This window comes from Corapipo altera, unplaced genomic scaffold, assembly GCF_003945725.1.
Source record: "Corapipo altera isolate COAL_440 unplaced genomic scaffold, ASM394572v1 239, whole genome shotgun sequence".
Taxonomy (NCBI): domain Eukaryota; kingdom Metazoa; phylum Chordata; class Aves; order Passeriformes; family Pipridae; genus Corapipo; species Corapipo altera.
The window spans coordinates 1,781,396-1,799,662 of NW_020884938.1; the positions used below are offsets into that span (position 1 = coordinate 1,781,396).

The 18,267-nt window shown below is 44.2% G+C and overlaps 1 protein-coding gene across 2 annotated transcripts in view; it reads left to right on the forward strand.

Moving 5' to 3' along the window:
- The first annotated feature begins 289 nt into the window (after positions 1-289).
- The window catches only part of SULT4A1 (sulfotransferase family 4A member 1), a 26,089-nt gene continuing 8,111 nt past the window's right edge, over positions 290-18,267 (forward strand). Inside the window, exons 1-4 of one of the 2 annotated variants that reach the window (XR_003530527.1) lie at positions 290-559; positions 16,369-16,499; positions 17,375-17,455; positions 17,556-17,682. Coding sequence is in view for 1 of the 2 variants with exons in the window: in XM_027660831.1 (XP_027516632.1) it covers positions 391-559; positions 16,369-16,499; positions 17,375-17,455; positions 17,556-17,682 (508 nt within the window). In the remaining variant the exon portion in view is untranslated. The remainder of the gene's footprint in view (positions 560-16,368; positions 16,500-17,374; positions 17,456-17,555; positions 17,683-18,267) is intronic. The other variant, XM_027660831.1, reaches the window with a different exon arrangement.

Below are 18,267 nucleotides of genomic sequence, written 5' to 3' on the forward strand. Positions count from 1 at the left end.
CATCCCTCTCCTGCCCACCCTGAGACCAGAGGGGCTGCGGGGCGGGCGAGGCCGGCAGGGCATCCCCGCATCCCTCCAACCATCCCCGCATCCTCCCCCTGTCCACCCGGAGAGGAAAAGGGGTGCTGAGCGGGCGGGTATCCCTGCATCCCTCCCTCCCCGCATCCCTGCCCGCCCGTGCCCGCAGCCGCCCATGACATCACCGTGCGCGGAGCCCCCGCCCGTGCGTGCGCGGGGCTGTGCCGGGGGCCGGGGCTGCCGCGCCCGCCGCTCGCCCGCCTCTTTCCCTCCTCTCCGCTCCCCTCCCCTCCCCTTCCTTCCCTCCCTCCCTCCCGCCGGAGCGCCCGCGGCCCCCGCTCCTCGGCCTCCCCCGCGGCCGCAGGGACGAGGATGGCGGAGAGCGAGGCCGAGACCCCGAGCACGCCCTGCGAGTTCGAGAGCAAGTACTTCGAGTACAATGGGGTGCGGCTGCCGCCCTTCTGCCGCGGGAAGATGGAGGAGATCGCCAATTTCCCGGTGAGGGACAGCGACGTCTGGATTGTCACCTACCCCAAATCAGGTAGGCGGGCGGGCGGGGGCTGCCCCGGCCGCTGGGGCGGCTCCTCCTCCTTCGCCTCTCCCTTCCCGCGGCGCAGCCGGTGCCGGGATGCGGGAGATGCGGGAGATGCGGGAGATGCTCCGCGGCGCCGGGAGCGGGGGATGCGGGAGATGCTCCTCGGCCCCCGCGGGATGTCGGGGCGAGGCCTGAGCCCGTTCACCGCCCGGGGGATGATGCCCCTTCGCCCGGGGGCTGACGGCCTGCAGAGGGGGGATGCTGCCCTTTTGCCGTGGGATGATGTCCTGCAGAGGGGGGATGATGCCCTGCCCTCGGGGATGTCCTCCGCTCGAGGATGATGCCCTGCGGCCTCCGCAGCTCCGCAGAGTTGAGGGACGGCCGATCCCGGTCCCGGAGGGGGGGACAGGGACCCTATGGAGGACCCCCGGAGCTCAGGCACACGCCAGTGCCAAGCTGGTGGTCCCCGCCTGGGTGATCCCGGTGCCCTCTTGCCGAACCCCTGGAGGATAAAGATGCTGCTCGGGGAGAGGGGAGTGTGGAGCGGCAGGAAGCTTTTAGGAATAAATCCCGGTTTCTGCCGCGGTTTGCCGTCTGCTCCCCAGCCTTCCCTCCGTCCTGCGCTCCCGAGGCGGCCGCCCAGATCGTTCTGGGAGAACATGTGCTCCAAGTGCACCCTTGCTGCACTGTGTGAATCACCAGAAACACCCCCCGTTTGCAGTATAAGTGCGTGTTGCTCCAGTAGGCACCTCCTTTGGTTGTTTTATACCATTCGTGTGTCTGCTTTTAATGTCATATTCCCTGACTTCTTATCCTCCCTGTTTCCAAGCAAAAATGTTTGCAGAGAATTAACATGGATGTAGTGCTGCCTGCAAAGAGACAGACAATATGGGAGCCTTCTACCCCACCTGATAAAATCAGATAAACTCTTATTATTAAGTGCATTCTTGAGTGACCTTTTTTTTTTCTGAAAATAAGATATCTTTCTAGAAAATTCAAAGTCCACTGGACATAAGATGTGAGCTCTGTAAATGCCCTTGTGAAATGATGTTTTCAGTACTGTAGGTTTCTGAGTTACTTCACTGTTTGTTGTATGAATGGCTAATGCTTTTCAGTTTCTTGGTGTGCTGCTGCTTTGAGCAGGCACATTTCCTGGGATGTAGCATCTATCATGTTATCATTTCTCCAACAGTTTCAAGTATTTCTAGTTATGGTTTTTTTTGGTATTTCATTACTCATGATGCTGTTAAAGACTGGCAAGAGCTTGATAGATAATCTGTTAGATAAGGGATAGTATGTAGATGGATGGCCCCCAAAATGCGAGGATTAGGAATAGACAGCTACATTTTAATTGTTCTTTTAAATTGTTCTTAAAAATTTATAGCATGCAGCATGAACACTTTTTAATTCTTTCCATTTTAAGATTCCAGTTTTGAGAATCTTGTGTTTACGATGTTCCTGTGTTAGTATTGCACCTCAACTTCATATTGGCATATTGTTGAATATCCTCAGCTAACCTGTGTCCAGCAGCCAGCCACAATATCATTAATACATCTGGCAGTACCTTAATTTTGCTGGCTAGACACTTGGCTGTGGGAAGCCAGCTTGCATAGTCGTATTTAATTTGCTGTTTTGTGAATATAGCAGCAGAGTATGAGGTCTCTTGTGGCCCCAGCTGAGGCCAGTGAGAGGGAGCTGTCCACTTAGAAAGTCAGTGGCAGTGGAACAAGAGGATTTACTGACAGTCACTGGGAGAAGGAAAAAAAGATTGAGAACTGGGGCACCAAAAGTGAAGGTACAGTGTTGTGGGAGGAGCTGGGGGAGCAGCCTTGGGGTCAAAATAGGTGCCACAGTGTTTTACTTGCTAGGAAAGAATACCTGAGTGGTGAGTAATCTGATGTCCTTGTTGTGGGAAATGGGCTCTAGACAATAATAATGCTTCAAGCTCCACCTTTCTGTAGCCAGAAGTCTCTTAAGACCCTTGGAACTTGTCAGCTGATCCTGTGTGGCTTTACAGCTTATTTAGGGCTCCTGAATGAATTACTGAGGGTCTGCTGACTGGGAGCAGGCACATCAGTAGGAATTGGGCTGCCCTGGAATTGATTTAGCCAAGGTCATGCAGGAAGTCTCCAGCAAAACCAGGGATTAAATCCAGAACTCCAAGCACCTCTGCACTCCCATAACTACAACTTCATCTTCCTGTGTCTCAGGAGCATTGACAAAGACTTTTTCTGTGTACTGGATCTAATCAGAATTGTCATAATGTTGCTGTAATGAAAAAAAAAAGTAGATTTACAAAACAGATTTAATGCCCAAAATGGAATTATTTGGGATTAAATGCTTTGGCTTATTCTGGTAATATTTGGAGGTAAGACATGGTTGAGACCACTTATCTAGGTTCTGTTAACAAATTGCAGTTGAACAATATTCCAGGAATATGTTTGACAGCAGGATTTTAGGATAGGAAATCGAGGTAGTGGTTGGAAATAGTTAGAGCTGTTGGTAAATTGGGACTAATCCAGGAAAAAGCTCGTCCAATAATGGTAGAAAATCAAATATATCAGTGGCCTTACTGGGAATAATGTAATAAGCCTAATGGAAAATGGCTCTGCTTTAATGTGATTTCCACTGAAGGATGGCTGAATAATGATACTCCTTATATCTTTAATTATTCTTAACACCTGTGTCCAATCAATGGTAACAGCTTTTGGGAGCTGCTGGACTGGGAGAAGCTGTTGCCTAAAACCCAGACATGTAAATACGTGAAAGGTGCATACTTGGCTTATGCTCTAATCATGGAAAACCTTTTTATCACGATGCATAATTTGAAATCAGGTGTGCTATTGATGTTGCAGAACTGAGTTAAAAGCTTCATGTTTTTGTGCAACTTTGTAGTGCAGGATGGACAGGCTGAGATTCACAGGAGCAAATGTAAACCAGAATGCTGTTGTCTATAGAATTAAATAAGTGGAGCTCACACAACAGATTGCTTCACAGATAAGATACAGATGCACTGCTCACAGCACACTGTGCCTCTGTGACAACTTGCCTTGAACCCTCCATACTGGGGACTTTTTTTTGCCCCCTACTTGAAAATTAAAATTCTCCTCTGTGAACTTAAACTGCAGAATTAATGAATAAGCAGATTCTTTCAGGGTGTTCCCTCAGTCGTCATGCTAAGACTTGGATTAGCTGTCTGTGTTAAGGGTAATGATTTCGGTGGAATTAAATCAGTCCCTAAAGTAGATGTAGGATTGAGTTCAGGTTCACTCAGTGTTTTTTTGTGTCTTATGATGCCAGCCCTGACTGTACCTGATCTGTCCATTTGCTTTGCTCACATGAGGTGTAACAGCAGCACCATCTCTTAACACCATCTTGCATGTGTTCTAAATGAACATGTGCTTTGCATTCTTGGGTCAAAGCCCACAAATTAACGCCTTTTGAAAAACTGGTAATTGGAGAAAGCGAGCTATTTGCATTAATAATGAAGCTCCCTCCCCCACATTGGTTATTTTGCCAAGTAATTTCATGGAGTTGTGTGTGGGAAGACGTCAGTTGTTGGGCAAATATCAGCTTCAAGTCCAGCAGTTCATAAGAACTTACATTTGGTGCCAGACAACGGGTCAAAAGAGCAAGTGTTGCGTTTGACCTTTACCTGTCTGGTGTCATTTTTCATAGATTTTCAATTTTCCTCACAGCACTGGATTCTTGTAACTGCCCATTGACTGGTAGGGAACAGGATGGGTGGCTCCAGGCCTTTGGCTTTATGAAGTGCCAACAAGGACTTTGCAGATGAGTTCAAGGGCAGCTTTTGTTTGTGTGTACATTCACAGAGTTCTCCTCTTTCAAGTTCTTTCCCACCTACCTGTGGTGTTACATGAAATGAACCACAGAAAAAGTTAATTTGAGTTGTCCCTTGTTTGTTTAAAAGATTCTGTGTGTACAAAAGGTTGTTCCTCTCATTGCCTCTGCCAGTGAAGTGCCTTGCATGCACTGTGTGTTCCCTGGCTGCCCCTGTTCTGTGAGCCTCTCCCACTCCGTGCATGCCACTCCTTTATCCTCCTTTTATTCCTGCCACTCCTGAATCCAGCACTTGCTGGCTCACCAGTCCCTTTGGCTGATGGAGGAGCTCTGTTCTTCCTCTTTCCTCTGCCACCTGACAGGGGCTCTGTCTGAATTCTTCCATTTCCCTTTACTGTAATCCCTGTTAATCTTTCCAAGACTGGGACATTTATGTGCCCCAGGGTTTTCTTCTGTTATGGGAAAAAGTTATTTGATCCATTGGCCATCAGAGCCATGACAGTGACAACTGCTGGGCTGTGAACCAGATGCAGAGGGTACAGTGTAAACCCCAGTTTTCTTGTTTGTTTGATTCCCCACTAAAACTGATAGACTTCAGCTCATCAATACCTAAAATATTTATTGATCACACTCACGAGATAATACACTTCAGGCAAAGGGAGGCTTGAACCACTGGGGATGTGGACAAATGTACTTTTTCTTTGGCTGTGAGGTTGGTTTAGGGATTTATTATCTCTGGCCTCTTGTTCCTTCCCCTTCCAATCAGTCCTAGCTGTGGGACCATGCTATAAAAACACAGTGGCAAAATCTTGATTTAAGAAAAACATTATAAGGAAAATGTACCAATTGAGTAAAACAAAGCAGGATTTTGGCAGTCTTTGTGCAATCCTACCCTTCCTGTTTCCCCCAGACCATAAAAATCTCTTGGCAGTGGGGTTATATTTACAGGTAAGATTGGTGTCCTTGTGCTTCACAGTAATACTCTTATTACTCAATGTAAAGAGTATTATTGCTTGACTAAGATTAGGTGGCTGCACATGGCCTTTTGTCGGTATTATTTTGTAACAAGAGTTTTGCAGTTGCAAAAGAGATGGATTCTGCTATGATGGATTTATAGTCCTGTTCTCTTCTGCAGGATTTTGGTGCCCTGAGCTTAAACCATTTTCATTTAAAGAATTAATGCAAATCTTCCTGGCCCAGAGGCATACCTCAAGAAATCATAAGGTTGGCTTAAAAATCAAGACATTTTTGCACAAGATATGTTTGGGATTCTTTTCCTTTCACCTCCGGTTTTTGAGACAATATTATGCACACCCTCCCCCTGTGGAATGATAGGAAACCTGTTAGTCTCATGAACAGGGGTGAACAACTTAATCTCCTTAAAATAAGAATATAGTATTTAACTTTTTCACTTTTACAGTAGCAGCACAGTTATTTGGTTTCTTTAAGCAATTGATAAAGCTCAGATGTTGTTCTGTTTTGATGCTGCATGAATGTGCATCAGTTCTCATAGCAGAAAGGATGGAATTTTTATTCAGACAGAAAGGGATCAGAAAATTGCATTGTGATGGAGATATGTTTTGTGAGCTGTCCATTTAGGGGCTGGTGTACAGGGCCCATATTTGAACCTGATTTCATGCTTGAAGTCATGTTCCTTCAACCACTTAGGAGAGTAAGTACTCCATGGCTTAAACTCACTCCACTGAGGACCATTCAGGTGCTGAAAGCTACACCTGTGGATAAATATTTCCTGGAATTAGAGCCACTGGGTTCCTGTCCTTTGAAAGTCCTTTTGAAATGGGTCTGTCTTTTGTTTTATTTGTATATAGCTCGAAATACCTTCAGGTGTTGACTCAGTCTTACCTATTGCTAGGCAAAGAAATGATAAATAAAGCTATCAAATATGAAGTAATTGAAGACAATGTAAAGTTTGCCACTGATGCATTTGACTTGATTTCAATGCTGGTAGGATTGAATAGGTCCTTATGTGCCTTTAACAGGAAATCAAGGTGGAGAGGAAAAAATCTGTTGTTAAGGGAAACTGATTTTCATTATCTAGCTAGCAGTGTTTCTCTCATGAGCTTTTTGTCAAACCAGAGAAGAGATGTTACTAGAGACAGAACAAATGGTTCAGAAGAGGAAGAATTCTCCAGCTACCTCGTGGGTTTTGCTGGGCCTCTTGCAAATGTAGCATAATTGCTTCCCTGCTGTTAAGTAATGCAAAACTCCAGAACTTGCTTTTTTTGTAAACAGGTTTGGGGGAGAAAAAAGAAAAAAGGCTTTGCTCTGGGTAGAAAGTGTTTTCTGGACATGTGAAATCACTGCTGACTGGATTAAATGATAACAACCTCAAAGACTAAAGAATTAGAAAATGATGTAAATCAACCAAACCCAACAGCCAGGGGTTCTCATTTCAGGTTAATGTTTGTTTGTCACAGGGAAGGCATTAATGAAAGGAAGCAAAATGCTTGAATATTTTTTTAATTCTTGTTATGCAGTCTTATTAAATGATGTTCTCCTGTTGGGTGCATTAGGGATTCATACACCCTGTGCTGAGGGGAAGGAACTACCCCTTGTGTTGTTTTAGAAGTGATGTGAGGTTTGGTACACTGGGCATGTGATAGGACTTTGTGGCTACAGATTCTGTGACCTTGGGTAAGTCATATCATCTTCCTGCCTGCATTTTCCACTGGAGGCACGTGGCTGTATTTCTTCTCTAACAGAATTTTTCATATATATATATATATATATATGTAGTGAAAAGCAATTCCCTTGGACAAAAATTTCACCTCTCATCAATATTTTTTTGTAGAGAAACCAGCAAATTACAGCTCTGAAATTGAATTAAGCATCTGGGTATTAAAACTGAGCACACAGTAATGCCTCCCTCAGTGGGAGGGAGCAATGAACAGGGGATTAATAACATCGAGCACCCACTGTCTCAACACTTTGACCTTAATCAGAGGTGCTGCAACACCTTGGAGAGTCCAGGAAGGTGGAGCACCAGAGCTGAAATAGTGATGGTTCTGTAAACAAAGGCCTTTCAGGCTCTGACAAAAGAAATAATCTATTTATGTCCTGTGTTAATCCTGTAATATGTTGCAGATTCAGAAGCAAGAGATGTGTGTGGCAGACACGCAGAGGAAATGGTCCATCATTGCAGTGTCCCAGCCAAATGGGGCTGTAGGGGGTAGGGGAGCTGCTGTGAAGGGGTACTGAGGAACATCAGGAAGGATGCATGTCCTGGAGGTGTAGGTGGGTAGGAGAGGTTAAGTCAGAGTGCTGCTGAACTAGGGAAGGGTAAAAATTTAAAGGAAGGGTGCTGGAGGAACAACTGAGGAGGGGTTTTTGTCTCTAAACACCAAAATCAATCTGTAATTTAAAAAATGAAAGCTGATTCCATCAGCTTTTACCCACCAGGATGTGAAGGCCATCATCCTTTATAGGGCTGTGAGTTTAAGATGATGTGCAGTGACATTAGATCACCATATGGGATACAGACAGTGGTGCTAAATTAGCCCTTCCCTGCATCCACTGCATGAGTAATAAATCATGGCAGCAAAATGAGCTGAGTGTGGTGCAGGTGGGATGAGAACTGCTTCCAGAAGGCACCACAGACTGTACATGGAGCAGTCCAGACCTGTCACCTCACGGGCTGCTCAGCAGTGTCCTGTGACAGGAACAGTGTGACAGAGCCACAGGATCACCAGAGCTGGAAGAGGCCTCCAAGGTGAAGTCCAGCCACCAACCATAATCACCCCTGAACTGTAATCACCTCTCAGATGCTTCTTGAACACTTCCAGAGACAGTGACTCCACCACCTACCTGGGCAGCTTATTCCAGCACCTGACCACTCTTCCAGTGAAAAATTATTCTCTAATATCTAATCTGAACCTTCCCCGAGGCCATTTTCTCTCATCCTGTCTCTTGAGACATGGCATGAGAGTCTGACCTCCACCTTCCTGCCAGGGAGTTGCAGAGAGGGAGAAAGTCCCCCCTGAGCCTCCTTTTCTCCAGGCTGAGCCCCCAGAGCTCCCTCAGCTGCTCCTCATGCGACTTGTGCTCCAGACCCTTCCCCAGCTTTGTTCCCTTCTCTGGACTCACTCCAGCCCCTCAATGTCTTTCCTGTAGTGAAGGGCCCAAAACTGACCCCAGGGTTTGAGGTGTGGCCTCACCAGTGCCCAGCACAGGGGGACAGTCCCTGCCCTGGTCCTGCTGCCACACTATTCCTGATCCAGGTCAAGATGTCCTTGGCCTTCTTGCCCACCAGTTGGTGCAAGGCAATCATAACCACAAGTTAACTTCCAGTTCAAAGCCTGTTTATGCTGCTCAGGGTTGCCAGAGTAGCACAGAACAGCTCCAGGCATTGCTGCAGTAGGATTGCTCTGGACAGGTACAGCTGAAGAGCACATTAATAATGATCAATGTCAGGGCCACCAGTGCTTTCTCTCAGAAAGAATGTGGTCTCTTCAATGATTTTGCTGCAGTAATGTAAACCCATGGTGATATAGATTGGCTGATCCCCTTTTATGCTCCCAATTAGATCTATTTTCATTTCTAATTCTGAAGAGCAGCAATGGAAATGGTTGTAGTTTGCTTAAAACTGCAGTCCATCAGACAGAGGGAATGACTGTGCTGAATATGACTGGGGGTGTAGGTACCTTGTGGAGAATGGTTTTGCTTAGTGCAGCTATAATTTGAGGGGGATTCGGTGTGAGGCAAAATGCTTTACTCCCTGACCTTAGACAAGCAATAGCTGACTGAACAGGTTGTGTAGAAATTAAATGATAATTCTGGAAATAATGAAGCAAATGTGCTGCCTTTTTTTTATTATTATTATTGTATAACTGTTACCTGCAGTTGTTTCACATTATACTGTTGGTGTGCTGCCTTCTTGAAATTTAACCACCTAATATATGCAAATGCATATTAATGTGTAGGCAGGTTTTGCCTAACAATTTTCCTGGAAGGGTTTGAAACTGAGGCAGAGAATTGCATTTTGAGCAGTGACAGACATCTTGTGAAATATGGGTGATTATATATGTATATAACGGGGAGAGGAGCATGTTCACAGCAAAGGGGATGAGAGCTACCTCAACACAAGTTTCTAATAGAGATGCCCTATTGTCTCCTGATTTCTGATCCTTTGTCAGTCAGCAGAGCTGTTTTTACCCACAGACCATATTCTGACTCTGGAGAACAGAAGTGATATAGTTGTCCTGGAAATCAGTGGTGCTCAGGGCAACTGTGCAGTTCTTTTCTGCACAGTGAAGTCCTTGAGAGTGATTTTTAAAAACTTGGCATTGCAGCGAGGTTCTTTTCTGTGTTGTTGTCCTTGGTACAGTGTTTGAAAATGGAGGGAAATTAGACACAGTGGGGAGACATTCTGCTGGAGAGTGTGAGCTCCTGCTGGGGTGGTGTTTGGTGCAATTTAGGCATGCTGTTTGATGTGGGATCTACAGAGCTGGGAGAATAGGGCTGCCAGGGGAAGCGGGAGGGCAGGACACAACGAGGTAAGGCTGGCATGAGGGCATGTACCTTCTCAGGTGTGTACTCTGCAGAGGAGGTGAGACATGAAAGTTTGCTAATGCAGCTTTTGCCCATTGCTGTGAAGAGGCACCAGTTTACATGGGTGAAGCTTGCCAGGTAATTTTAGATGTTTGAGACAGAATCTGCCCTGTAGCATATATTAACAAATAAAAATCCTCTTCCCCTGTGGATTACTGTCCTGTTGGCCAACCCTTTGGTATGATCCTATGTGCTTGCACTATTGTCATGAAAGGCATGGTCTGGGAATTGGGTTATGAGGATGTTCCATTGAGCCTGGGCAAAGAAGGCAACAACTTAATGTACTGGATTGCCTTTAGACCTGATCAGTCTTGAATAGGTGTGGGAATGGTGAGAAGAGATGTCATTCTCTGAGATAGCTGGTAAGGGAACAAGCAGACATCTGTCCTTTTTATGTTCCTGCATGTTATACATGACATTTTTTGTTTTAGCATGACAGGTGTTGTGCTCTCCTATACCATGGGACCATGTTTCATTGGTGAGTAGAAACTGAAACAGAATTAATTTAAGGGTGTGGGTAGATGTCCTCCTTTAAAAGCATTGGTGTTGGTGTCCTCAGCCTCCTGTTTGTCATTTGTCTTAGAAAGACAACCTGCAGAGGATTTTCTTTGGATGGATTCTAGTTTTTCCCAGACAAAATTTGCGAGGTGAGCTGATGCCCAAAATAGAAGCTCCTCAAGCTAATTTGGCTGATCTAATTTGAAGTGAATTGGAGCAGTTTGTGTGGAGTTACTCCAGTAGTGATGACACCTGGTGCAGACATGGTGAGCATCCATAGACATGGACAGCCCAGCCAAAGCTTAAAGAGAAGAGTAAAATACTTTTCCCTTGGAATATCTGATGACATGAGATGTCAGTTATCAACCAATAGCAGCTGCCTGGGAAGGACCTGTGACAAAATCCGGGACACCTGGATGTGATGAAATCATGGAGACACAAGTCATGACTCTTCAATCAGAAGGAAAACCTTGTGGCTTGTTGTTGCTTTTGATACCTAGATCTTGAGCAATCTGTGGACCTGACTCCTAGTTCTTGGGGCTGTTTGTGCAGTACTTACATGGCCCTTGCTGCACAGCACATGAGGATGTTCTGGCTTATTAAGAAGGGTAGGAAAGGAACACTTTTTGCCTCGTCTGCCCTCAACAAGAGGACCCAGCTGCCTTTTGGACCTCTGTCTGCTGGGACAGGTTGAGGCAGCTGTGGGTTAGATGCAGTGGTTAGGGAGTATGTGACTCTTGAGCTATTTTTCCTCATGCTTTTATAACGCATAAAGTTGGAAATGTAGACAATCCACTGGTAAACTAGTAGTCTAGGCAGAGGCTCTGTCAAGCTGTCATCCCTGCTGTTTCCTGGGAGCACATTCCCTGACAGTTTTGCACTTCCACAGGCAGCGTGCTCCCCAGCATGGTGTGGGACATAGCTGGAGCCAGGGGCTGTTCCTAGGAAGCAATGGCTGGAACTGTCCTCTTTTGGGAATCATCTCTGGGGATGTGGGTTTGGCTGTCCCACAAACCCTCCCAGAGGGCAGGACCTGGTGTGCTTTATTTACTGGTGTTGCTCTAGTTTTAGGATCCCAAGTGTCAGGAGGTGTTTTCCTCCAGGCTGGTGTTAGGTGTGGAAAATCCTCATCTCCTGCCTTGCCGCGTGGAAGTGGAGATGCCTCAGCAGCCTGAGATGCACTGTGGTCAAGTCTGCACTTTTCATCCTGTCCTCTACTGAGCAGTTATTGTGCTAATGTAAGGGGCAATTAGGACTCAGGCCATTTTTTAGAAGATAGTACTAATGCATCAGCCAAAAATAGCACTGCTTTGTAGCCAGCTCATTACAGCAGTGCTTTAGGATGCTCTGTTATACACAGCACTAATTCTGTGGATAATACATGTGTATAAACACTTCAGTGACAGCATTTTTACCAAACAGAAAGTAGATTTTACCCCTAAATGGTTTTCCTAGTTTGCTGTTTGTAGCCTCTGGCAAAACGCCTTCAGAGCACAACTCAGAATTAATGGACCCATGTCTGCACCCTCTGATGTGAGTCTCGTGAAAGACAAGCAGAATTTAGCCTGTTGGTTTTGGTTTCAAAGCTGGTAGCTGCAAGTGGAAAAATAAACTGGTTAATAAGTCTAAAAATCTAAGACTGAGCCTACGGAATGTTGCTATAAACTGTGCATTTAATACTTGTTTCAGATCCAGTCTTAGGTTGTTGCCTTCACTTTTGGAAGATCTGGATTCAGTTTCTTCGTGTACCACAGATTCCCTTGACAGGTCACTACTGAATGAGGGGCATTTAGGCCATGTAAAAAGGGACATCAGTCTAAGAGGATTTCGGAAAATTGGGCCCTCTAATACATATTTAACTGTCAGACAAAAATAGCGTCAATACAACATCACAATTTCAGTCTTTCTTCTGAATCCCAAGTCTTATTTAGGAACAGAAGAATCAGAATATATGGCATCAAGATGTATACATTACTTTTAGTTTTAAAACTCTTGTTGTTAATGAAAATCCCTATTCTTAAACCAGGTGGAATTTGAACATGTAGGAGAACCTCAACATACAGACCTCAAGAGGGGGTGTTTTTATGGTTTGGAAATGGTTGTCTTCTCATGGAAAAATCTGATTTTTTTTTTCCCTCCACTCTTGTAGTGTGAAGATGAATCTGTCATGCTTCCCTGCAGATTTACACTTAAATTAGTGAAGGGGGAAGGAGTTTGCAGGTAATTAAAACAAAAATGTGGGGTTTTGCTGTACAGCCCTTGCTAGACCAATCTGACAGCTTTAGCAGCCCTCATTTTTAATGAGCTCTTGCATCTACCAGTGCTATAAAAAAATTATGAGTCATAATGGATCTGTTGCATTGTATTAGCTGCAACTTGATCAAACATCAGCAGATCAAAGTACAGCTAATTGGGATTGTGAGGTTATTAATACTAATATTGGAATTTAGTTTATTTTTCCATGTGGTTTCCAAACAAGGGGTGAGTGGAAGACCAAAGACCTTGGCATCCTTGGGCTGCAGGTTTATCCCATCTTAGCTGATAGGAGAGGAAAAAGTGAAAGCAATGGTGTGGGGAAGCAAAATTTCACAGGAAATCTTATGGTTTTATATCTGCCACTTCACTTTGAAGAAATCTGTGATGTTCGGTGGCTTTATGGGCCAGAAAACTCTGAGAGGAGCCAGAGAACAGCTGCACTAGAGAATATTTCTCCCTCCTAGAGTGGCTAAGTTTGACATTGAAAGACACCTAATGCACAGGAGCAGGAAGGAGAGGCTGCGGCGTTCCCAAATTTTGGCTGCCCTGCTGTGCTGTCTGGTTGCTGCTGCAGCAGCTCCTGCAGAAGCAGAGGCAGTGTGGCCATGAACTGACTTTGCTGTTGCTGCTGAGGCTTTGGCCACGAGAAAGGGACAAAGGAAGTGTTCCCAACCATCAGAGGTGCAAAAGGAATTTTAATGAGTCCTGATTTTTGTGTGTCAGTAGGCAGGTATCACAGGGAAGGTATCACAGGGAAAGGACGGTGCATCCCAACTGGAACACTTTCGCCCTGCTGTCATGCCCAGTAGAAATGCAGGTTCACAGATAATTTAAAAGGATCTCCTAAACCCCTGCAGATTCTGGCAGTAGCTCATCACAGCTGTTTCCCATCCCCTCTCTTCCCAGACAGACAGTGTGTGATAAACTGGAACCCTCTGTTTTCTCCCAGGGTGTTTTATTGACGGAACAGAAGAACTTGTCAGGGAAGAGCATTTCTCAGGTACTGGAGTCCCTCAGATGCTGACTGGCTCCATTTTAGTTGGAATTGGATAGATGGAAATGAATCCTACGTCTGTTGTGGCAATATGACCTTGGAGGGTCAGCAGTTTTCCTCTAGGATGAAATATGGATCTGCTGCAGGTGGGAGAAGGAAGGGTAGAATTTCTGGGGACTTGTCCATGTTGCATCTGGTGCCTCATGTCCAAAGGCTGACAGATGAATCCTGTTTGTCAGGGACTGCTTACTCTCCTGTGCCATCCCAAGTGAGGTGTACATGTCCATGTGTTCAGCAACACAAGGGGAGAACAGTGGAATATCCTGGAGATGCCCAAGATCTCTTTTCTCCAGGAAAACCCTGAAATCTTGAGAGTATAAAGAGAAGCTCTGCGTCTTTTTCTTTAGCTTCCTCCACCTTCTTCTTCTGTCCAACAAGTATCATCATTTTCCCTTTTACTGAGAAAATTTCTGTGGCTTTTAGATCTGTCCAGGTTTTGTGATAGACTGGGATTACTAGAGTTTATTCATATTGAAAATCTCAGTTTCAGCAATTTACCTTCCACCTATAAAATTGTGGTTCTTGCACATCTTCAGAGATCGCTAAGTCAGTTGGGTCAAATGTGAAGAGGTCATACATATGTAATTATATGTATAAAGGCTTTTAGCTTTTTTTTTTTTTTAATAAGCATGTGATGTTTTAATAAGAAGATGAGGTCTTGGAATGTTTGTGTGTGATAAGTGATAGTTGATTAAGGATGACAAGTTAAAAAAAAACAAAAAACGGTTCTCTCAAAAGTTAATTCTCTAGTTTTCATTTTTATTGGGACCCTGGAAGTCCTAAGCAGAGTAACTCAAGTGCTAATGTGGAAAAAAGTCAGGCTAATACAGTGAGTGGTGAAAGTGAGAACTAGCACAGAGTTCAAGGGGGAGAGAAATCAGGATCCGTGTAGGGAGGAGAAATTCTGACCTGCTGGATGGCCAGGATTCTAAACTGTCAATATTGCAGAAATTCTCTTTGCTGTGTGAATTGGAATAGGATGCTGGAATGTGTGCAGCTCTACAAACATACCATGGGAATTTCTATATGTGCATGCTAATTAATACAAAGATTCAGATTTAAACACTGTTTTAAAGAACATAGAGTTGATGGAGATTTTTATTTTGCTGCCTTGGGTGCCCAGCATTACTCTTCCAATGTGTCACTGTTTTTGGTGGAAACTCATTTAGGTGAAGACTTTTGAGCTTCCAAAGGCCCACTTTGCATGGAAAAATGTGTCATTTCCCATCTCTGCTGTGCTCCATGGATCTGCTAGCAGTAAGCTTGAGCAGAACTAGGTAATGTGGACATGGCTGCTTTTTACCTGGACAGCAGCTGAGCAATGAAAAAAAATAAAGTCCTGGTGGTGTTGCTTGTCCCCACACAGCCATTTCTTTTCCTTTCTTGGAGCAGGGTTGCTGTAACACCAATTTTCTTTGCAGGTGGAATTGAAAATACAGAAATAAATTATAGAGAACCAGGGTGTCTCCTGTCAGAAGAAATATTTAATGAGAACGAGGGTTGTGCTCATTCAGAGTCACAAGGACCGATATGAAGAACTGTATGAATGTTAATTTTAATGTATAAAATATATGCTTGAACTTAAAAATGTGGAGTGAACAGCCTCAGGGGCAAGGGTGTATTAAGTCTGTGACAGTCTCTGTGGGTGATGATAATGTAAAAGTGTCTTTTTATTCCCCCCCAACCTTTTTAATTTACCCACCAATCAGTCAGGTAACAGAATAATTTTAAAGTGCCTACTCTCCAAAGCAATTCTTGAAGGTATGTGCTGTTTCACATGGTATCCAGGCTGTGCTCACCCTAACCATCAGCCTCGTTTAACTGTTTCTGTGTCAGATTAAAAACCATCAGAATAACGATACTCTTATTTTCTTTGTGATCTCTCCCCGTTCCGTTCCTTCATCTCACCAAGAGCCTGTGCCTTTCTCTTCATAAACCTCTGTCAAGTAACTCTGTACCTCTGTTGTGTTGGGGTTTTCCTCCCTGCCTGAAGGTAAAGCCATTTGAAAGAGTTTCCCTGTCCAAACTTCCCGTTGGAGTAGCTATTAATTTTCCAGAGTGCAGTCATTAGGGCCATAGTACCTGATGGCTGCTTTGTAAATGCCCTCAGACTGGGGAGGGAAATGTAACTGGGGCCTCTGAGGCTTGTGACTGACTCACTATTGATGCTTTCAGTGGTTTATCCAGTCCATAACGTGGGGGCATAAATAGACTCTCAAATCATTGCATAACAGGGGCATTGCCTACAATTTAGAAGAAAGGACACTGTCTCAGTGCAGCCACTAATGCATTTTGTGGACTTGGATGACCTCAGTCTGCCTCTTTTCTTTTTTTTTTTTTAATTTCTAAAATGGAAATAATAGTATATTGCCTTGGTAACATTTGGGGGGGGGGGGGGGAAACAACTTTTTGTTAAATGCTTTCCAATTCCCAGGTTAAATGGTTTGGAGACAGAAATGTCCTTAAATCTTATTGAGCTGACATCCTATGTTAAAACAGTAGTTACAGACCTAGCTCACAGCAGACTGTTGAGGACAAGAGTTACCATTATTTCCCTGTTTAGGTCTCCCTTCCTGTGGTTCTGTTTTGATAAGAACTGTAATACAATCTGTTCTCTCCCATTGTTTGCTTCATGCAGGCACAGGGTTGCTGCAGGAAGTGGTTTATCTAGTGAGTCAGGGAGCTGATCCAGATGAGATTGGACTAATGAATATAGATGAACAACTTCCAGTCCTAGAGTACCCTCAACCTGGTCTGGACATCATCAAGGTACAATTTATTGCAAAGAAAAGCCTTTCAACATTTGGATATCTGTTTTCCTCGGTTCCATCTTTTATCACTTCATTTCATCCTGTGTCCTTGTCCTTTTCATCTCTGGACTCGCTCAGTTTGTTGGAATGATTCAGAGCATTATTAGGTTATTTTAAAATTGCTTTTATTCAGCTTTATTGTACTCTGTTTAATGCTTTAGGTGTTTCTTCATGTCCTAAGTATCTTGGCACTGGGTTTTCTGAATAAAAGTTCCAGGCCTCTCTTGCTTATGTAAAAACAGAAGCTACCCAAAGGAGGCCAATTTACTTTGATTCCTTCCCTGAATTTGTGACAGAGGAACTACAGACACTACAAATCTATGGATTTGTATTCCCCCTGCTCCAAATTTATACATCTAAGTCTTTAAATCCACAAGTCCTGGATCTCTACAGACTCTGCAGGTGTAATTTGAAGAGTTTGGAATATCCTGCATGAAATGACTTCCACACTATTAGAAATATTCTGTTTGAAACACATTCACATAGTTTTCAAGGGATTTTAATGGAAGCATCACTGGAAACAAGGTTTGATACCAAGAATCTTCAACTATTTTATATTGTTTCTGAGAAGGTGCTACAAATGGAAGCACTTTGAAAACAAAGGGGATTAAAAACCCCAAACAACAAAAACCCCCAACATGTTATCCAGCTTTTCTCATATTTAAAAAACAAGTGTAACTCCCTGACCTAATTTCTAGTCCCAGACTCTTATTAATTGCAGGAGTGAATTTGTGAATGGGACTCAGTGAAGTAAAGGGCTTCAAATGTGACAGTTCAGGGCAGATGTGCCAAACTGGTGCTCAGTGAGGAACTGTTCCCTCTGCTTTATTTCAGGAACTGACATCTCCTCGCCTCATAAAAAGCCACCTGCCATACCGGTTCTTGCCTTCAGACCTCCACAACGGCAACTCAAAGGTAAAAATTAAATTAAATCCTGTTGGTTTAACTCTATTGTTTAAGTGCTTTGGGGAAAAATCGCTCAATAAGGTGCTTTTTTTTCTCCCCCAAATCACAGGTCATATACATGGCTCGCAACCCCAAAGACCTGGTGGTGTCTTATTACCAGTTCCACCGCTCCCTAAGGACCATGAGCTACAGGGGAACGTTCCAGGAGTTCTGCAGGAGGTTTATGAATGACAAGTGTAAGGAGCTGTTCTCTCTGCACACATTTATTTTCATCTCTCCGTTCCTTCTGCGAGTACAGAAGTGAACTGTATAAAGGTGCATTTGTTTTGCATATACAGCAAGGAGGTTGCTACACAGGGACTTTAGATTTGTCCATGCAAACCATGGCCATGCCTTTTGTAAATAATTGCCTTGCAGTGTTTGACCCCAGGGGCTCAGCAGTGTTCCACTTAGGTCAGGCAGAACTCTGGTCTACTCTTCTAAAATTCAGGTTGCAAGGCACCAGGTACCTTGTGAAAAATGGTGAATACTCCCAACACCATTTGATTTCAGTTCTACCTCACTGCTTCTCTGGAGTCTTTCTGTTCCTCTAGTTTGGGAGTTATTTCTCTGGTAATTCCTTTAATATTGAAATTTCATGCAGAAACTCAAGGCTTGTCCCTTGCAATATACCAGTTAACACACAGAAATTCCTGATTTGCACAAGACTGACGTGGAGTGTGTCAGTGAGCTCAACTGAGATCCTGTAAGGAGGTGGGTGCAGGCTGCTACTGCCTGAAAAATGCAACTGTATGATGAGAATTCTGAAAAATGCAACTGTA